This window comes from Tursiops truncatus, chromosome 7, assembly GCF_011762595.2.
Source record: "Tursiops truncatus isolate mTurTru1 chromosome 7, mTurTru1.mat.Y, whole genome shotgun sequence".
NCBI classification, from domain to species: Eukaryota; Metazoa; Chordata; class Mammalia; order Artiodactyla; family Delphinidae; genus Tursiops; species Tursiops truncatus.
In genome coordinates, this window is record NC_047040.1 from 18415108 (window position 1) to 18436327 (window position 21220).

Below are 21220 nucleotides of genomic sequence, written 5' to 3' on the forward strand. Positions count from 1 at the left end.
TAAGTAGGTGGCATTGCTAGAAGTGGAATCCAAGCACACACGCAAAACCATTCCTGCTCTTAAGGATAACATCTGTACCATTAATTGAGATGCGAAAGAGTACATATTGTATTCACCTGTATGCTCCTCTTCTTAAGGTTTATACGACCCGGTTCACGTATCTTTCTTGGCCCCCACACAACTGGAACCCTTCTCGCCAACCCTGCGACTGGGTGATAGAGGTGGTGGTCCTTGGGGAGAAGCATATGTCAAGGTGAGGCCAAGTGCGAATTCTAGAGAAGCGCCTACTATTTGGGGTAGGAGGGACGGGGTGGGTAGGACCCCCAGTAAGACCGTGCTTTTACGCCACGAATGACGCAAATCAACGCAAGAGCCGGGGGTGGAAATGTCGTCACCATCCGCCTGGGGTTGGCGGAGTTGCCGCGAGAGGGGCGTGTAGACCCCGCCTCGGTGGGTGGGGAGTGGCAGGCCCCGCCTCGGCCCCTCTGGCAGGCTCCGGCCGGAGTCGCTGCGGCTCTGACAGCCGAGCGGGAGCGCGGAGCCCGGAAGGATGCGGCGCCCGCGGCGGCCTGGGGGTCCCGGGGGATCTGGGGGTCTCCGGGTGCTCCTCTGCCTGATGCTGCTGGGCAGCCGTCCGGGAGGCTGCAACGCCATTAGCGCCCACGGTCAGGAGGAAATGGGGGGATTGGGGGAGGATGGTGCCGGGAGCAAAACTCGGTGGGGGGCGTGGGGGGAAGTGTCACGCAGGTCGCGAGCTCAGGTAGAATGTGTGTGTGGAGTGGGGTAGGGGGAGGCACTGTGAGATGAGGAAGATGAGAGGGCGTCTGCGAGGAAAGGGGCGTAGGCCTGGAGGTGGGGCTGGGAGCTCGGGGGCGGGACCTAAGAGAAGCGGGCTCAGGGGAAGATTGCGGTTTGGGGAGAAGGAATGGGGGTGCATATGGACAGAGGGACCTAGAGACGGGATACAGGACCACAGGAGAAGCAAGTCCCTCCGAGGCGCCAAAAAGTGGCGACAGGAGCTGAGGGATGGAGGAGGGGAGGGAAGAAGAGGGAGCCCTGATCTGCCGGGAGAAGTCGGGGCCGAGAGCTCTGGGGTCCCAGCTTTCTGTACAGTATCAGGCCGAGGGAGGGGCCAGCGTTTCTCTTCAAGCCCAGAGAGGCCGATGGCTGTAATCTGATCTCCGATAAGAGAGGGACAGCTGGGGGAGGGGGCCGAAGAAGGTGAAGAGGGAAGGGTCGTCTCACGTCCCCCTCCCCACGGCCAGGCCTGGTGCTGACTCACGTCTGTGCGGACAGAGACAGTCAGCGCTGACTCACGGGTAGGGGGAGGGTGGGGGCGGGGCGCACGTGGGGGAAGGGGGCAAGCTCGCCGTCTGGCGTTCTTCTTCCCCGCCGGGCTTGGAGGCCAATGCAAGATACTTCCTGTGGCGCCGCGGGTGAGGAGGGTGGAAGATGAAGGCTGGAATGGCGGAGAGGTCACGTCCCTTGGAGACTCCTCACCCTGTTACCCTTCCCTCCCCCATCACTGCTTCCAGGCAAGCCCTCAGCGGCGCCAGGCTCAGAGCTTCAGCACCACGAACCGCCCCAGCAGTACAGGGGCCGCGGACTGCAGGGACAGCGTGGGGAGCATTGCCTTAGAGACACCCCGCCGCTACCCCTTTCCCACACGAAGGGGAAGTGTGCTGGGGTTCCCATCTCTTTTGAGCCTCAGGCCATCATAAGATGCTTGTGGAGATTGGGAAAGGAAAGTCCCCTTTTCCTCAGAATTTGGACAAAAACTACCCCATAGTAATTCTATGAGAGTAGAAGTATCAATATGATTATCCACCATCACGATTCCCATGCACCTGGAGGGCTTCTTCTCCCCATTACTCACTTAAGCTAACAGAGGCTTTTAGGGAAAGAATCCAGACTTGCAGATCTTTAAAATCCAAAGCCAGATCCTGTGCTTTCTTCTCAAGAGGAGGACTCTTCCTCCTCTCCTCCCAGCTTAAAGCCTTCCTTAGAATGAAAGAGTGGATCCCATCTGCTTCCCCCTTTTCTAGCCTGTTCATCCATCTGACCATTCTATGTGTGTGGGTGTCTGAGCCTCTGCTCACCTGTCCTCTACAGGCTGTCTGTTTGACCGCAGACTCTGCTCTCACCTCGAAGTCTGTATTCAGGGTGAGTGAGGCCCAAACATAGGATTTACAAAACAGGGTTGGTGGGGGTGATATATAATAAGAAAGAAGTGGGGTGGGCTGGAAGGGAGAGGGGGAACTGGGCTTGGAGAGAAGGGGGACTGGACTGGAGGAGCAGAGCTCTCTGAAGCCAAGAGAGGAGATTGAGGGAGTGCTGTCTATTTGCAGCCTGGACTTTGGAAGGCCTGTTGTCCAAGCCCCCCCACTGACACCACTTTTGTGCTCTTAGATGGCTTGTTTGGACAATGCCAGGTGGGAGTGGGGCAAGCCCGGCCCCTTTTGCAAGTCACCTCCCCAGTTCTTCAACGCTTACAAGGTGTCCTCCGACAGCTCATGTCCCAAGGTGAGGTCTAGATGCGCTGGAGGAGGGAGACTGTAACTTGGTTAGATAAGGGTGGGGAAGGGAGGGGCCACCTGACTCCAGGATTTCTCTCATGGAACATTCCTATCACACCCACTCTGGAACTTCACCTTCCCAGATCTTACTGGAGAAGGAGGCAAGACAGGAGTGGGGGTGGAACCCTAGAGATAGGCTGTTCACACTTAGACTCTCTGGAGGAATCCAGAGGAGGCTTCTAGAAGACACCACTGGAAGAGGCCAGCATTTATATCTTTAGGACCAACCCACTCTCTGGAACTGACTGAGTACTCCAGGGCCATGAATCCTGGAGTCTTCAGCCAGGAGAATACCCCACTCATCCAATTCACTCATTCAACCAATATTTATTGGGTACTTCTACGTGGCAAACGTAGTTTTAGGTGCTTGGGATATATCAGGGAGTGAAACAAAGATCTCTACCTACTGGGGTTTACATTCAGGGGTGAAGGGAGGGAATACATTAGAAATTAGAAAACACTAGTATGTTAGAAGGTGATAAGTGCCATGGAGAAAACAATTACAGCAGGATAAAGGGATCAGAAATGGTGAGGTAGGATGCTGTGGTATTAAATTGAGTGGTCAAGATAGACCTTATTGAGACTGAAATTCAAATAAAGACATCAAGGAGGTGGGGATGCTTTCCCAGAAGGTTATCTCAGGGAAGAGTGTTTCGGGTGGCCAGGGAGCTAGATAGAATAAAAGCCCTAAGATAGGAGCGTGAGTTTGAGGAACACCATGGAGAACCCCTCTACAGAGTGGCTCTAAAGGAGTGATGGAGAGGCAGAGTAGAAGATGCAGTCAGGTAGGTAATGAGGGAAGGGATGCTCTGGGATTTTATATGAGAATGTATGGACATTGGCTTTACTCTGAGTAAAAGAGGAAACCATCACAAGGTTTGAGCATAGGGGTGCATGATCTCACTTCTACTTTAAAAAGATCACTCTTGCTGCTGTGTTGAGAATAGAATGTAGGGAGTCAATGGTAGAAACAGAAACACGAAACATTAAAAGCTATCACAGTAACTCATGTAAGAGATGAATAAGCATGGACCAGGGTGGTTGCAGGGAGGTAATGAGAAATGACAGAATTCTGCCTGTATTTTTAAGGTAGTGAGCATGATTTCATGAAATATTGGATAGGGCCATGAAAGAAAGGGAGTAGTCAAGGATGACACCTAGGTTTTATTGCCTGAACAGCTAGGTTGATGTACATGTCATTAATTATGCAGAAGGATCAACTTGGGGAAAGGGGTGTTCAGTTTTGAATACACTGAGTTTAAGATATCCATTCAATAACGTGGGAAGTTGAGTATATAAGATTGGGTTTTAAAAAGGAGAGGTCCGGAGTGGAGATATGAATTTGGGATTCTTTGGCATATAGATGGTAATTAAACCCATGAGGTGAATGAAATAACCAAAAGATTGTGTGTTTATGAAGAAAAGCCCTAAAGAATTCTATTATTAAGAGGACCAGAAGAAGGAGCAGAACCAACAAGGGAGTCTGAGAAGGGAGAGCCAGCAAGGTAGGAGGAAAAACAAGAGTGTATGGTGTCCTAGAAACTAAGTGAAAGTGTATCAAGGAGGAAGGAGTGATCAACAGTGTCAAATGATGGTGGTAGGTTAAGTAAGATGAGATCTGAGAATTGACCCTGGATTTAGATATGCAGAAGCCACTGGTGATCTTGATGAAAGCAGTTTTGGTAGAATAGTTGGGAATAGAATCCTGAATAGAGTGGATAAGAGGGAATGGGAGGAAAAGAACTGGATACAACCAGTATAGATAACACTTTCAAAGAGTCTTGCTACAAAGAAAAGCAAAGAAATGGGGTGATAGCTGGAGGGGACTGTGGGATCAAACAGTATTTTTATAAGATGGGAGAAACTGCATCATGTTTGTATGTGAATGGGAATAATTCAGTAGAGAACAGGAGAAAATGATGATGTAGGAAATAGGGGAGAATTGTGGGGAAGATGTTCTTGAGTAGGTAGTAGGGGATGAAATCTAGTGCTCAAGTAGAGGAATTGGCCTTATACAGGAACACAGATAGTTCATCTAATGTTAATAGGCAAAAAAGCAGGTATAGATCCCAGGATATGAGTTAAGAGCAGTACAGATTATTAATCCAGAAACAAGGGAAAAGGAATGGGGGTGGAGAGTGGGAGATTATCCCTTTAAAAGAGATGACTGACCTTTCCTGAGAGCAGAGTTTCATGGAGGAAAACGGTCAAACAGGAGATCTGCCTCATGATAAGATGATGTTGATGAATGTTTAAAACAGGTGTATAGTGCTTTGGAGTTTTCCAAGCACTTTTATTTTCCTGATTGTACTTAATCTTACTTAATCTTACTACAGACCCATAAAGTATATATTATTCTCACTTTACAAATAAAGAAAACTAAGGTTCAGGATCAATAAAAAGAAGCTGAGGGCTTCCCTGGTGGTGCAGTGGTTGAGAGACCGCCTGCCGATGCAGGGGACACGGGTTCGTGCCCCGGTCCGGGAAGATCCCACATGCCGCGGAGCGGCTGGGCCCGTGAGCCATGGCCGCTGAGCCTGCGCGTCCGGAGCCTGTGCTCCGCAATGGGAGAGGCCACAGCAGTGAGAGGCTCGCGTACCAAAAAAAAAAAAAAAAAAAAAAAAGCTGAATAATAATATTGATGATGATTATAATAATAGCACTTATTGAAAGCTCCCTATGTGTCAGGTACTATTCTAACCATTTTGTATTGTGTATTTTAATTATCGCAACAATTTTAGGAGGTATAAACCCTCATTTTTCAGATGAGAGAACTAAGGCTCAGATAGGTTCAGCTAAGGTTACACAATTAGTAAGTGGCAGAGGACTTAAACCCAGTCCCACTGGAAGCAGTCTCACTCCCAAATCTATACCTGAGCGTGGGAAAAGGACAGCTCAAATCACCCACCACATCTCTAGACCCCCTCCACTGTTCCTCTGCCCTGCCAAATTCAATACACTGCTGGGTGGAGGGTGCAGTTTTGATCTACACTGGTCCCTGTTACTGGGCCCTCAGACTTTCCCAAGCCAATCTCAATCTCACCCTATTCTGTTCCCTGGCAGGACTGTCCTGGCACGATGACCTCACCCAGTATGTGATCTCCCAGGAAATGGAGCGCATCCCCAGGCTTCACCCTGCAGAGCCCCATCCAAGGGACAGGTAGGCATCATTTCTCATCAACTCTGTCATAGCAAGGCTGGTGGATCTGTGATCATCCTGATGGACAGAGGGAAATGGGTACAAAAATCAGCAGGCTGGGGCTTGGGTAAAAGAGGTTCTGGAGTAGTCAGTCATCTGACGCGCTCACATGCCCAACGCGAGCTGAGCTCATCCCTGGGGATCCAGCAGAAGGGGGCCATTAAAAACTGTTTTAGGGCTTCCCTGGTGGCGCAGTGGTTGAGAGTCCGCCTGCCGATGCAGGGGACACGGCTTCGTGCCCCGGTCTGCGAGGATCCCACATGCCGCGGAGCGGCTGGGCCCATGAGCCATGGCCTCTGGGCCTGCACATCCGGAGCCCGTGCTCCGCAGCGGAAGAGGCCACAGCGGTGAGAGACCCGCGTACCACAAAACAAAAAAAAAAAACTGTTTTGTTTTGTGGTTTTTTTGCCTAACAAAGTCTTTTTTTAATTTTTATTGAAGCATAATTGATTTACGGTGTTAAAAACTGTTCTGAAACATTTGGACTTTTGGTATTTTGTTTTTGGTCTGGTTTGTCTTTTAATGAATTCATTTACTCAGCAAAAAATACAGGGTTATACTATGTGCCAATCACTGTGCTACTCTTTACGGATACAAAGTAGGAGAACAAGACAAATTACTTTTTCTCTAGTACTGACATAGGAAAGATATGTTAGCAAAGTTTCACCCACATCAGACTCAGATATGAATCAGATAATGGTAGTACTTGAACTGATTTCTGGGATGCATCAGGAGGTAGAGAGAGTGGAGAAGCTATAATAATTAGTACTACATGGTATTGGCACAGACACATATATAAGTACTTATAAGTACGTGTAAAATTATGTTCCTTTTTACAGTTTTTTAAAAATATACGTGTATCTATGCTTTTTCAAATTCTTTTCCCATTTAGATTGTTTCATAATATTGAGCGGAGTTTCCTGTGCTATACAGTAGGTCCTTGTTGGTTATCTGTTTTAAATATAGCCGTGTGTACAGGACATTTGGTATCTTAAAAGAAGCATCAAAGTAGTCATCATGGAACAAATTAGAATTTTGTCGGACTGAAGTTGTTAAATGTTCAGTTTTGTTACTATGTGGAATTGTATATGGTAGGAGGTACCATCATCTTTTTGTGGTTAGGGGCTCTGAAGGCATCATTCAGACCCTGTAAAGCAGAGGAAAGTAAATGACGGCTTGGGGCTCAGATGATGACACCAGGTGAAGAAGGCAGAGTGGGGCAGGGGGAACAGAGTGAGAGCGCACAGTACTGAGTGTTTGAATGCGTACTTGGGGACATGCCCACAGGGACAGTGTGGCAAGCCGCAGACACAGTTCATCTAGAGCGGTTCCCAGCTGCCTTCCCCTTCTCCTGTTCTCCCCTCTCCATCCCTAGCCTCACGCTTCCAGCTCTGCGGCTGTGTTTCAGGGACCCAGGCATGCTTACCAGGGAGGCAATGACCTCTGCCCCAGGCTTGGCCCTCTGGCCCTTCCCCATGCTACTGTCTCCTCGCCTGAGGCTGCCTCATCTCTTAAGAGAGCAGGCTTATTCTATGCTAAGCCTGGACCCACCATCTCTGCCTCGTAGGCTCTATACGCCCTCCCCCACATGACCAACACACACACACACACACACACACACACACACGCATAAACACACACACACACTTTGCTTTCCTCCCCAGATCTGGCTTGGCGCCCAGGAGACCGGGTCCCGCTGGGGAGCTGCTTTTACAGGGCATCCCCACTGGCTCCGCCCCTGCTCCCCAGCATCGGCTTCCTCGACCTCCAGTAGGTAGGGGTGGAGCTGGGGCAGGCTCCCCCCTCTCCCCTTTGCAGGCTGAGCTGCTGCCCCCTCTCCTGGAGCATCTGCTGCTGCCCCCGCAGCCTCCCCACCCCGCCCTGAGTTATGAACCTGCCCTGCTGCAGCCCTACTTGTTCCATCAGGTGAGCCCTGGACCTCCGCCCCACTGCAACCCCAGTCCCCCATCCCTGATGTCTGCTCTCATCCGAATCTCTGGTCTCCCACAGTTTGGCTCCCGCGATGGCCCCCGGAGCTCAGAGAGCTCCCCAGGAATGGTCAGTGTTGGCCCCCTGCCCAGAGCTGAACCCCCAGCCCTCTTCAGCAGAACTGCCTCCAAGGGCACGTTCGGGGCTCACCCTGGCCGTTCCTATGGGGACCCTCCAGGGCCTCCGCCTGCTCAGCTTCTCCAGGAGTCAGGGCTGCTCTACCTGGCCCAGGAGCCACAAGTGCCCAGCAGGGCCAGGGCACCAAGGCTGCCAGAGCAAGGGGGCAGCAGCCAGGCAGATGACTCCTCAGAAGGCTATGAGGAGGAAGGACTAGAGGGTCGCAGGGAGAAGCCTCCTTCCCCAGAAGAGCAGCCAGGTAACAGAGTCCGCAGCATCCGCTCCCTGCCTGTGGGGCTGCTTTCTGGGAGGTGGGGCGGGGAGGGTCCTTCCTGACTACCCACACATTTGTTAATTTGTCCTTAAAGTCACCTGCACACTCAGCTAATGTCTACCGACCACCTGCTCTATGCCAGGCACTAGGTAGGCAGTGGGGATACAGTGGGGGCAGTAGAGTTGACATGACTCTTCTTCAGCTGGGGGATCAAGGAGTCCCTGCTGGGCCTGAAGTTTGGTCTTGACACAGGAAGCTCTTTCCCCCGAAGTGTGGACAAGGGTGGGAAGGGGAGGGCATCAGTGTCCTGGTGTTTGAAAAGTTCTTAAATGTACCACCGGTCCCCCCCACCCCCAAATGCATCCCACAAGTTCATCTCGGCACCAGCCCTAAGCTCCGTGTCTGGCTCCCTGCAGATGTGACTCTGCAGAGGCTGGCAGCTGTGCTGGCGGGCTACGGCGTGGAGCTCCGTCAGCTGACTCCTGAGCAGCTCTCCACCCTCTCCACCCTGCTGCGGCTGCTGCCCAAGGCTGCAGGCCGAAACCTGGGTGAGTGTCCAGGCAGAGAGACTACCAGCCCCGTGGAGGCCCCATGCCCCACTTCTCAAGACCACAGCAAGCAACCTAGAGGGAAAGGGCCAAGGTCAGGGGAGGGAGTTCTTCTGAGACACGGAGTCATTGCCAGCCAAGGGCAGGGAGCAAGGGGTGGGGTGGTAAGCCGAGGAGTTAGAGCAGGAAAGGACTGGAGGATGGAAGCAATGGGAAAAGAAGCCAACAGGGGGTGTGAGCCGGGACCAGGAGGCACGGAGAAAGCTGGGCGGAAGATCATGAGGACCTAAGGAGGGGCATGGCCACTAAAAAGGAGAAGCCAATGATTGATGGGCAGAGGGAGGACTGAGCAGAGAATAGTTTTGAGAGGTGTGGCCAATAACAGAGGGAGGAGTTGATAAAACAATGAATTATAAGGCAGATGCACAGAGGCATGAGGCCATGCTTAGGACGACACCAGCGATAGGGTCTTGGTTACTGACGCGGGGAAAGAGGCCACAGCAAATGTAACAGGCTCAGGGCCTGTGGCCTTTTCTCCCACCTGCGTTGTGTGGACCTTGGCCTTGGCCCTTTGCCCAGAGTCTTGTTTTTCCTGTCTCTGCAGGAGGGGTTGTAAACATTGGAGCTGACATCAAGAAAGTGAGTTTGTGACACCTGCCTGACCCATAAGTGCCCAACGGCAGCAAACCCCTTGACTGAAATCTAAATCTCAGGACCAGGACCCAGAATCTGTGTCCTCCAAGCCCTCATTTCGGTGGAACTGAGGCCCAGAGGCTGCAAGTCATTGTTTACGGTCTCACCTCAAGTTGAAGGCAGAGCTGGGACCAGAAGCTAGAATTCTTGATTCACTGCTTTTTTACACTACAGTCATCTCAGACCACACTCTGAGGGTCCCTAGGGGAAGCGGGGGGACGCGAGCAGGCGGGCTCCTGACTGCCCTGCGGCTTGAGGCACTCTATCCGTTTCACATGTTGGATTTCTAAGATTGTGTGGCTAAACAAAAGTCGAAAAACCACGGCCTGCCTGTTCGTCTTCTCCCCTAACCCCAACTTTCCTCACTCCGGAGCTTCTCCCCACTCCAGCCCCATCCTGTGGATTATTACTGATCATGAATAATCACTCATTCAGTCCTTTTTTCATTCATTCATTCATCCACTTGGCTCACTTTCCTGGATGCCCTCTCTGTGCCCAGTGCTGACCTGGGCCTGGGGATAGGAAGAGAAACATGTCCTAAGCACCCCTGTGGGAGCTCAGCGTCCAGAGTGTGGACCCCCTCCCCCCGACCCCTCCACCGTTAGAGACCATACCTCTGTCCTCTCTTCTAAACAGACAGTGGAGGAGCAGGTGCAGGGCGCAGACGCAGCGGAGCCTCCACCGCCCACGCCCTCCCTGCCCGGATCCCCCACTGCTGGTCCCACCTCCAGTAAAGCCCAGCAGGAGCTGAGCTCTGGATCCTCTGAGCCCCCCAAAGCTGCCGGCCCCCCTGCCACGCCCATCCTGCGAGAGGAGAAAAGTCCACCGGGCCAGAGCCAGCCCACGGCGGCAGGGCAGCCCTCGGCTCGGCCATCAGCAGAGGAATATGGCTACGTTGTCACTGACCAGAAGTAAGGGCTCCAGCCTGGGGCAGCCTCCTGGTCCCTTGGGTGTTGGGCTGGCCCGCCTGGCAGGAAGCAGAGAGCAGAAGTCCAGATGTGGAGTGGACACGGGGCTGGGCTGCTCTGCACCCCTGGAGGTTGTTTCAAGGAAGTGGCCTAGAGGGTCCCCACTTTCCTTCCTCTGCCGGCTCCCCACCTCCAGGCCCCTGAGTCTGGCTGCAGGAGTGAAGCTTCTGGAGATCCTGGCTGAGCATGTGCACATGTCCTCGGGCAGCTTCATCAACATCAGGTGGGGCTGTATCTGGCTGGGGCAGCAGGGATCTAGCAGGTAGCTTGAAGCGGGAGGTGGCTGGAGGGGCTCAGGGTAGGAGGGGAAGACAAACTGTGAGTAAGGGGCCAAGGTCGGCTCAAAGATGTTTCCAGCTGCACTGAAGGTACAGCCACACCCAGCCCTGCTGCTGGCCCCATCCAGTATCTTCCCAGCCTCAAACACCCCTGTATGGCATCTCTGATTGGTTTTAGCCCCATCCTCTAACAGGGAGAGGGCCAGAGAGGACCTCTCATTTTGAATCTGGCATCTGTGGTGGGTGAGGCAGTAACATACCTCCTATTCGGCAGTGTCGTGGGACCAGCCCTTACCTTCCGCATCCGGCACAATGAACAGAACCTGTCTTTGGCTGACGTGACCAAGCAAGCTGGTAAGTACTCCTTGACCCCAGCCTGAGTTGTATATATCCAGGCCTGTGGCTGGTGCTCCCCTTGAAATATTCGCAGCCCACATGGACCCTGCCTGCCACCTGGCATAGCATGACATGGGGTGGAGACCACATGGGGCTGGACAGAATCTGACCTACATCCTCCCTGCAGGGATGGTGAAGTCTGAACTGGAAGCACAGACAGGGCTCCAGATCTTGCAGACAGGCGTGGGACAGGTATGAGATAACTGAAGGATCAATCAAAGCCCCAGAGGGCTCATGTTGCCCACAAGAGATGCAGGCAAACGACAGGAGAATAGGAGCTGAGATCTATCTGGCTGGTCCCCCAGCTTTGCCAAAGCAGCCCTCCCCCGTGCAGTTTTCTTTCTGACCAGCAGATGGCCCCAGCAGCTCCTCCCTGCAGGTCCAGCCTTCTCTCCGAAGTCAGCTTACTTGGAAGAATCACCTGAGATGGCCATAGCTGTCCATAGATGTTCTAGAGCAAAATCTCAAATTCCAAGGGAAAACATGACACAGAAAGGACACTGAACTCAAAATATGCTTCTATTCTGCATCCAACACTGATGCCTCACATTCTACTCTTTGATCCCTTGGGTCTCTCTATACTTCTCTGTATCCATTTTTAAATGCAAAAACTCCTAGGGAGGGTCACCCACTAAGTCTCTGGCAGTGCAACGTGGTTGAGTTGCCTCAATGGGGATTGAGAAGGAAGATCTTCGGCCTCCCCAAGTCCTTCTGCCTGTACCGCCATGCCCCTGCCTCCCAGCTTTGCCCCAGGAGATATCCTAGCAGGGAGTGGGCCATGGGACGGGGGTGGGGAGCAGCTCCTAAGTCTCCCCACACCACTGCCCCCCCTGATTCTAGCCTTGTTCCCATAGAGGGAGGAGGCAGCCGCCGTCCTTCCCCGACCGGCCCACGGCACCTCTCCCATGCGCTCCATGCTGCTTACTCTGGTGGCCCTGGCGGGTGTGGCCGGGTTGCTCGTGGCTCTGGCAGTGGCCCTGTGTGCACGGCAGCGTGCGCGGCAGCGGGACAAGGAGCGCCTGGCCGCGCTGGGACCCGAGGGCGCCCACGGTGACACTACCTTTGAGTACCAGGTGTGCAGCCCCAGACGCTTGTTGATGAGAGGGAGTGGAAGGGGCTCGGGAGTCGGGGTCTCGCTGGGATGAGGGTGGGGAGCTGGATGTCCAGGCAGGGGCTGGAGAAGCCCCAGTGGGAGTGCTGCGGGGCCATTTTGGATGGATGGGAACTGAGAGCAGATGGTTGCTGAAGTTCTCCCCAGTGCTGTGATTCGGGGGGGCTCTAGGCTTCTGCTCTGTGACATCCGAGGTTGTCATAGGCACCAGCCAAGCAGAACAGCCCCGAAAAGGATGAGAGCCATGGCAGAAGACCCTCCCCCAGAGGAAATGGGTTTCATTCAAAAGCAGTCAAGGACAAGCCTAGGGACTCTACTGAACTGAGCCCAGGACCCTGTGGGGAAGGATTCAGGAGACCTTGGACCCTGCCCCATCCTTCTTCCGCAGGACCTGTGCCGCCAGCACATGGCCACAAAGTCCCTGTTCAGCCGGGCAGAGGGTCCACCGGAGCCCTCTCGGGTGAGCAGCGTGTCCTCGCAGTTTAGTGATGCGGCCCAGGCCAGCCCCAGCTCCCACAGCAGCACACCGTCCTGGTGCGAGGAGCCCGCCCAGGCCAACATGGACATCTCCACGGGACACATGATTCTGGTCAGGACAGGGCATCGGCCCAGAGTGGGTGAGGGGACCGGACGGTGGGAGGGGCAGGGCTGGCAGTGGGGGCCAGCGCCAGGCTGTGGTGTCCCTGCAGGCGTACATGGAGGACCACCTGCGGAACCGGGACCGCTTGGCCAAGGAGTGGCGGGCCCTGTGTGCCTACCAGGCGGAGCCCAACACCTGTGCCACCGCCCAGGGGGAGGGCAACATCAAAAAGAACCGCAACCCTGACTTCCTGCCCTGTGAGTGAGTCCTGCTGACCCGCCGGCCCCAGCCCTCTGTCTGCTGGGAGCTCTGGAGGGCTTGGGGGCGGGGCCGGGCTCCTGGCTCAAGCTGAGTGGCAGAGGTGCCAGGACCCCAATGACTGGAGGGGCTTCTGGGGTGGGATGCGGGGTCTGTGCAGATGACCACGCACGCATCAAGCTGAAGGTGGAGAGCAGCCCTTCTCGGAGCGATTACATCAACGCCAGCCCCATTGTGAGTGGCCCCCACCTCCTCCCCGTTTTCATCCTGCCCCCATAGGCTCCATTTCTCCACCCAAGGCCCCAGAATTGTGAGCCTGATATCCTAGCATGGCAATGGGGCTTCTCAGCCTCCCCCAGAACCTGGCCCGCTCCCTTTGACCGAGCCTCTCCATGGTGGCATTTCCCATTCTGGCTCACGATGTATCTTTCCCGTCCCCAGATTGAGCACGACCCTCGGATGCCAGCCTACATAGCCACACAGGGCCCACTGTCACATACCATCTCAGACTTCTGGCAGGTGGGCTTTTGGAGGGAGGGCTTTTCCAGGGAGTAGGCGCCCTTGTGGCCAGCCAGGGCCAGCCAGGTCCCAGGGAGGTTAGAATGGAGCTTACCTGGGTCTCTGTTCCTAGATGGTGTGGGAGAGTGGCTGCACCGTCATTGTCATGCTGACCCCGCTGGTGGAGGATGGTGTCAAGCAGTGTGACCGCTACTGGCCAGATGAGGGCTCCTCCCTCTACCATGTATATGAGGTTAGCAAGACCCCGCGGCCAGGAGACGATGGGGGTGGAGAAAATGGATGGTGCACCACTCATGCATGTGTGAACATATGTGTATATAAACATGTGCATACACATATTCACATACATGCATATACATGTGTGTATGTGTGTGTCCAGTCTAGGGCCAAAAAGCACTTGTAAGGACCTATGATGAAAGGTACAGATAGATATAAAGCTATAAAACCACTGAAACTAAGGTAAGAAGCTAAGAGTCAGGAGTACAGTTTTGAGACAGGGGAGATAAGTATACTCAAAGGCCAAGATTGAGACCTACTTTTATTGAGCTTAACTTAGATCTGAGTTTCCTGGAGGCCAAAGCAAAGAAAGAAATGCCACCAGTCACATATATTGCTTATTTAAAACAGAAACAAACTTTTTCATTAGGAGAAAAGTTAGGTAGGGGGGAACTGGGCAGCGGCAAAGCAAGGGAAGGAGCAACATTCCTGACAAATGGGAGGTGACACCCCCCCCCAATAAAACAAGAGACATTAATTGCACACGTCCAGTTTCTCATGAGCACTGGATAGCAGTTTTGCATCATCAGGTAAGCACGCAACAGTCTTTTTAAGTTTTAAAAATTGGTCTTGCTTGTGGTTAAAGAAAAAAATCAAATGAAAATATAGAATTTTATCAAAGTTTACGGTGTGTGTAGCACAGACACTTTGCTAGTCTCTGTGCAGAACAGGAAGGAGAAACTTTGAATTCAAGAGGCTCACAATATTGGGAATTCCCTCGTGGTCCAGTGGTGCTTTCACTGCCCTGGGCCTGGGTTTGATCCCTGGGGGATCTAAGATCCCTCAAGCCACGGGGCTCAGCCAAAACAAACAAATGAAAACTCACAATAGTTGTGTCTAGATGAAAAAGCCACCAGTTGTCCTGAGCAGTCCATAAGTGACACAAACAGCTAGAGTTCTTGGGGACAGCTGGAACAGTTGGGGTGGGCGGTTGGGTGAGCTTCCTGGAGGATTTAGAATCTGGCCTGGGAGGCCGGGAGGATTTGGAGATGCCCTGCCGCGCTCAGGCCTGCACCCCCCTCCTCCGCAGGTGAACCTCGTGTCGGAGCACATCTGGTGCGAGGACTTCCTGGTGCGGAGCTTCTACCTGAAGAACGTGCAGACCCAGGAGACGCGCACGCTCACGCAGTTCCACTTCCTCAGCTGGCCGGCAGAGGGCACCCCGGCCTCCACCCGGCCCCTGCTGGACTTCCGCAGGTGAGCGCCCCAGCGCCTGGGCGGTGGGGCGGCCCGGGGGAGGCTCCGAGGAGCCGGGGAGAGAGCTGCACAGGAGCAAGGGCCCGGGAGCTAGGCTCCCTTACCTTCCGCCAATCCATCAGGTCCTCCTAGGGCCCCAGGTCAGGTGAGGCAGATCCTCTAGCCTGACCTGGAGCCTCGGCCTCAGGTCCACTGGTGCCCCCTGCTAGACACCCCAAACCAGGACTGACTCTGACCTCCTGGACCCCGTTCCAGACACCACCCCCCAAACCAGACCTGACGCTCTGTCTCGCTGTGCCCATTCCTCCACTGCTGTAGTCCAGCCCCTGTCTGCTCTCTCTCTGCTGGCCAGCTGTCTCCTCCCTCTCTCTTGCACTCTTTTTCTCCCTGCCTCTCCATGTCCGGTGCTTTCTCCGTAACCCCATTCCCCCCAAGAAGGGCTCACTTTGTTTCTAGCTCTCTCCCTCTCCTCGGTCCCTGCTGCCTGTTTCCTCCTGTCCTGTGCTTCCAGGTGGCCAGCACTAGTCTGTGTGTCTGCTGTCCCCTCCCTGTCTCTCACTCCCTCCTGCCATCCCCCTTCTTTATCCCTCTGTGTCTCTTTGCCTCTATTTTTCTTTCCCTTTGTCTTTCCCTCTCTTTCCCTCCCTTCCTTCCCTCTTTTCTCTCCCCCCCTCCCTCCCCCGCCCACCTCTTTCTCCATCACTGTGTCTCGAAGTCTGACTCACTCTTCCCCTCCATCCACGTTTCCCCCTCTCTCCACCTCTCCCTGTTCCTTCTCCCTGCTCTGTTTCCTCCACCTCCCTCCCATGTCTGCCTATTTACTCTGCCTCTCTTTGTCTCTGTCTCCCCCCACCATCTCTCATTCTCTACATGGCTCTATCTCTCCCTGGCTCTATCTCCCCTCACTGTCCCCTCCCTCCTCCCTCTCTCTCTCTCTCTCTCTCTCTCTCACGGCTGCCAGTGTCATTTTTGTGATCTGCAGCTAGTATTCTCACTCCAGTTGCATAGTCACAAAAGTGATCATTGGCAGGTGTGGCCGCTGCATGGACAGGACATGAGGACGTGTGGGCCCAGGGACCACCCTGAAGGCTGCTGGGAGAGCCAGGGGCTGGGGAGACTCAGGCAAGGGGCAAATACTATCAAAGGGAGTGCGGGAGGATCTCTGGATTCTTGGGGACTCAGTGGAACCAGGTAGGGGCTGGGACAGGAGGCTAACAGGGTGACCTGCCCTGTTCTGATGCTGAAACCGTGACCAGGCCAGGCCTCCAGCATCCCCTGCCTGTCCCCTCCCTAGACAGGTGGCTGAGAAGTCTGCTGCCAAGGCTGGGGCCTCACCCACACTGTGGCGGCTTCCTGCTTCTCTGCCCCTTGCCAGGCTGGCCTGAGGTCTCTAGGCGCTAGGCAGAGAGCAGAGGGGCAGAGCCGGCGGGGGCGGGGGGCAGTTGAGGGAGGAACCTGGGGATAGTTTCTGAGCCTCAGGACAATGGTTTCTAACTGGGGTCCCCGGGGCCTGAGGCACAGGCTTCTCAAAAGCAACGCTAGGGGCATCAGAGCTATTTTTTTTGTTTTCCACATTTTAAAAATCTTTATAGAACTAGTGCATGGACCTGTTTTAAGGCTGCACAGGTTAGCCAAAAGGTTATATTTCTTTGCTTTAGGCTGGGATTATGTAAACTCAGTTGGCATTAGACACCCAGAACAAATTAATTGCTGCTTAATAAATATAGTTTGGTGAAGGTCCACCAGAGGCAAGGCAAAATAATTCTTTAAGTCCTAGAAAGTGACTCTGAGCAAGTTCCTTGACTTCTGTCTGTTTTCTTACCTGTGAAATGAGAATGATGACCCATACTTTAGGGGTTGTTACAAAAGTCAGTAGCATAAAGTCTGTAAAATCTGCTTTAAGTGCTTGGCACGTAGTAAGGGCTCTATTAATTCTAAGTACTGTTTCTTATCATTATTATTAAATGATTGAGAACCACTGTGGCAACTTCTGTTCAACCCCAGCCCTGATATACCAGCCAATATGCTAGAAAACCATGTGGACTCCTGGAAAACCTTTCAAAGTCACCTGGCCCCTGCAAGCCTTGAGGAACCAGATGGAGGACCACTAAGTTCCAAGCTTCCCCTGAAGTACTCTAATAACCCCTCAGAAGGTCCTCCCTTGCCCTGGCCCATTGGAGGTATCAGAAATCTGCAAGTGACTCTCAAAGCAGGAATGTCATAAGGGACAAGGGCAGGTTAGACTGGGCCACTGAGAGAGGAAGAAACCCCCTGCTCATTGCTGAGCTGCTGTGATCAGGGCAGAAGAGTCGGAGGTCCAGGTGGACCAAGTCTGAATATGACCCAACCACGGAGCACCAGTGTGGAGGCAAGACTTATCCAGGGAGACAGGCGCAGCATCATATTCAGAGCGGAGGTGTTGTCCTCCCCTCGCCAGAGGAACTCTGTGCCCAGGGCTACTACCCGACCTCACTGCTGGTGAGGACCACAGGAAGCCTGGGTGGCGAGTGGAATACCTTGGGCAGTTGTAGGGGCAGAGCAAGAATGTGGCAAGATTGACACCCTTGAAGTCACCAGAAAGCCCATCCTCCCTGAACTTCTGGCAGAGGTGGCTGTTAATATTATTATGTCTTATTATTAATCATACTATCATTTAATGAGCACCTACTGTGTGCCAGGTATTGCACTTAGTTCTTTACATGGATTATTTCACATAATCATAGTAAGAACCCTAAGAAGGAGGTTACTACTCTTATCATCCCCACTTTACAGGTAATAAAACTGAGGCTCAAAGAGGTTAAATCCGTTGTTCCAGGTACACAGCTTGGGAACATAGCTCATAAGTGATGAGGCAAGCCCAGTGCCACCTACACTATCTCTGGTTCTTTGCCTCCAGCCCTGACTCCTGTCTCCAGCCCTCTTCCCTCCTCTGCCATTGGCATGTGGGGAGAAAAGGAAGAAAGAGAGGCCCTCAGGTGTGTGTTTCGGTTCCCCTTTCCCTCTGCTGGTGCCCCTTGACCTCACGCCCATTTCTTATTGCAGGAAGGTGAACAAGTGCTACCGGGGCCGCTCCTGCCCCATCATTGTGCACTGCAGGTGCGTTCAGGGGGGCTGGGGTGGGGATGGAAGGGGACAGGACAGCCAGGCCAGAGGGCCCTGAGGTGGGGCATTCCTGGTTCCCACCCCCTCTCTGGTCCTGCTCCCTCAGCCCACCTCCCAAGCACACCACCTGCCTGTCCCCTGGATGCCAGCAAACCACAGCCCATGGGCCAAATTCAGCATACCATCTGTTTTCTTAATGGCCCGTGAGCTAAGAATGATGTTCCTATTTTTAAACAGTTGAAGGAAAAAAAAAAACGTTTGACAGAGACTATACGTGGCCCACAAAGTTGAAAATATTTACCATCTTATCATTTACATAAGAAGTTTGCTGAATGAAAGCCTGGCCAGAGGCTGGAGAAAGCTATTCCCTCTTGCTGCCTCTGCCTCAGGGCAGAGCCAGGGCTATCCTTTTCGGTTAGCTCACTGCCCAAGAGACACCCCATGGGTCACAGGCTCCCCACTCGAGGCCCAATTCCCAGGACCCAGGGGCTATGACCGTTCCCTCATCCTCCACTCACTCATCCCACCCCCAGCCCCAGCTAACCCTAACAGCTCCACCAGTCTCCCCCTCTCCTCCCGGTTCCTGCTGGGTCTCAGACTCAGCCTGTCACCATCTCCTCTTTCAGTGACGGTGCAGGAAGGACTGGCACCTACATCCTCATCGACATGGTACTGAACCGCATGGCAAAAGGTGACGACCCCCTCCTCCCCGGCCACAGCTCGCCCACAGCCCAGCCTCTGATTAGCGTCTCCCCAGCCCCTGGGATCACAGGAGTTCGTGGAGGGCAGGTTGCCACACCCCCAGGCTTTCTCCAGTCCTGCAAGCCTCCCACCCCAGGATGCCCTAGGCTTTTGGGGTCCTACCCTCCTCTGGACACCCCCTGAGCAGCCCCGTGCTCCCCCTACCCAGGAGTGAAGGAGATTGACATCGCTGCCACCCTGGAGCATGTCCGTGACCAGCGGCCTGGCCTCGTCCGCTCCAAGGTAACCGTTCCTCCCTCCACCCACCTTAGCCACCACCCTTCCCCAACCAAAGTGGCAGCAGCCGGCCTCTCCTGCCTGCCTCCATACCCCTCCCCCGGGAGGGCTCCCTCCCCCCCACCCCACAAGTGACCTCCCCAAAGCACCCTCCACCCCCGGGGCAGGAGCAGAGGCCAGGACCCCCCCATGACCCTCCTCCCCCTGCCCTTCCCCAGGACCAGTTTGAATTTGCCCTGACAGCTGTGGCGGAGGAGGTGAATGCCATCCTTAAGGCCCTGCCCCAGTGAGACCCTTGGGGCCCCTCCGTGGGCAGCCCAGCCTCTGCTCCCTCTTTGCTATGTGAGCATCTGTGTACTCACTCCTCACTTCCCCACCTGCCACCTTGGCCTCTCTTGGGCGTGTCTAGCCCTTCCAAGAGGAGCATGTAAAGAAGGGGAAGTGGGAAGGGGCACACCGGGAGCCCTGGCATCAGTCCCGTGGGGGAGCTGGCAGCTGGCCAGGAGGAGAGGAAATCAACCATTCCACCCCAGAGCCTCCTCCTGCCTGAGTTCCCTGGCCCCCATTTCCCACCACTCTGGATGCTCCCAATATGTCTGTGTGGACGCCCTCCACCCTCCGGTGTGGCTAGAATGGGGCGGAGGGGCCACCATGTCCAGCTCTTCCTGTTCTCCCAGCCCCTGCTGCCCGCTGACCTGCCTCCACGACCCACACTCTGGCCCTTGCCCTTCCTACCCCCTCCCCCGGCCCTCCCGCCGCCACATGCCACTCAACTCTCTCCCCCTGGCACAAGAGAACATTTCTAGAAAAATCTACTTTTGTATCAATGTGAATAAAGTTAGTGTGTCGTGTGTGCAGCTGCAACCCGGACTCCTACGCATTTCTGTCTGCTCTGCTTCCAGACTCCAGCCCCGGCCTCAGCCTGGAGCGGGGCCCTGCTGCCTTTCTCAGGGGATGCAGAGAGGGTGATGGGAGGGCCAGGCTGCCAAGTCACGCTCTCCAAGGCTTGAATGGTAGCTAATAACAATTAGGCAGTGGTTTTTTTATGCTGTGCTCCCTATGTGGCTGGCAGTCTCCAAGGTGCTTTACACCCATTAACTTGTTTAATCTTCAGGACACGCTACCAATTATTAGCCCCATCTTACAGACGAAGAGACTGCGGCACAGAACTTGCCCGAGGTACCACAGCTAGTTAAGTGGTGGAGTTAGGATTCGAACGCAGGCACGCTTGACCTCTTTGCCGCCGGTCCTCTCAGTTCTTGGGCGGCTGCTTCATGTCCTTCGGCCTCAGGAATAATGTACGTCGAGCAGGATTGAGGTTAGGACTAAACGAGGTGATGCAGGCAAAGTGCTCGCCACACCTTAAGCAAAAGTAGCTAAACTCTGATAGCGACTCGCAGACCAGGCCTACGAGATGTGACAACAGCCATTCACCTGGGGGCAAGGGGCACTTTCTCCCCCCTCCCCCATAGCGTTCCACCCTGTATGGCCCCAGGGGAGCCCTCATCTGCATGTCATGAGATGTCCTTGTCAAAGATGGTAGACGTAGAAATGAGGCAAGAGAGCCTTGGGCATGGAGGTACTCAGGAGTTAGGGCCACCTAACCTTGCCAGGGTTCAGACCCGTCACATGAAAAATGGGCGAGTACCACCCGTGCTGCGCAGGGAGCGAAGGGACCAGTGAGTGGACCACGGGCCCTTCACCCTTCACCTGTGCTCTGCTGAGGTTCAGCACCACTGGTGTTTCATCTCAAAGGCCGGAAGTGGGCAGAACAGCCATTTTACTAGCAGATTCTCTCTCTCTCAAGATAGAGGCTTGAAAGTCCTCTTTCAGGGCAGGCTGCTTCCTTGCTTTGAGAAAAATACAATATAGACCCTTTGGCCACTGAAGATGAAGCCAAGTGTTCATCCCGGAATGGAAGAGAGCATTGGTGGGGAGCCACACCTCCCTGCTTGACAATAGGAAGGTGCTTGTCAAAGGTGCCTGGGAGGGCATCTCTGCAGGTATCTGGAGAGAGAAGCGGGAGAGGTACCTGGCTTTCTCCTCCCTGGGGCCCTGATGAGTTTGGGGCCTGGACCCTGGGTGGGGTGGACGTGTGCCACTCCACATGGAGAGAGGCAGGCCTCTGACACTGCCCACCGGCCTTAAGCTAAGGAGACCT

General features: G+C 54.1%; 1 protein-coding gene across 3 annotated transcripts; it reads left to right on the forward strand.

The window, feature by feature from the left end:
* The first annotated feature begins 503 nt into the window (after positions 1-503).
* On the forward strand, positions 504-19923 carry PTPRN (protein tyrosine phosphatase receptor type N). Of its 3 annotated transcripts, none has more exons than XM_033859700.2 (23): positions 504-665; positions 2113-2163; positions 2410-2523; positions 5640-5736; positions 7440-7701; positions 7786-8140; positions 8572-8703; positions 9308-9342; positions 10033-10307; positions 10501-10587; positions 10917-10996; positions 11166-11230; positions 11893-12111; positions 12538-12738; positions 12839-12986; positions 13148-13221; positions 13429-13506; positions 13619-13738; positions 14813-14979; positions 18022-18075; positions 18708-18772; positions 18992-19065; positions 19278-19923. In XM_033859700.2, exons 1-23 carry the CDS (start codon positions 551-553, stop codon positions 19347-19349), a joined length of 2940 nt encoding a protein of 979 aa, XP_033715591.1. In that variant the 5' UTR covers positions 504-550; the 3' UTR covers positions 19350-19923. The 3 variants fall into 3 exon arrangements, with proteins under 3 accessions (XP_033715591.1, XP_033715592.1, XP_073663323.1); XM_073807222.1 differs by having other exon boundaries at positions 532-665; positions 2046-2163; XM_033859701.2 differs by lacking the exon at positions 10501-10587.
* Positions 19924-21220: the final 1297 nt, after the last annotated feature.

Excerpts from the sequence above, each read along its gene's own strand:
- PTPRN (XM_033859700.2), top strand. The coding sequence starts at position 551 with ATGCGGCGCCCGCGGCGGCCTGGGGGTCCCGGGGGATCTGGGGGTCTC. Across the intron at positions 10,308-10,500 it reads TACGTTGTCACTGACCAGAA|GCCCCTGAGTCTGGCTGCAG; the intron begins GTAAGGGCTCCA and ends CCCCACCTCCAG. Across the intron at positions 10,997-11,165 it reads TGACGTGACCAAGCAAGCTG|GGATGGTGAAGTCTGAACTG; the intron begins GTAAGTACTCCT and ends TCCTCCCTGCAG.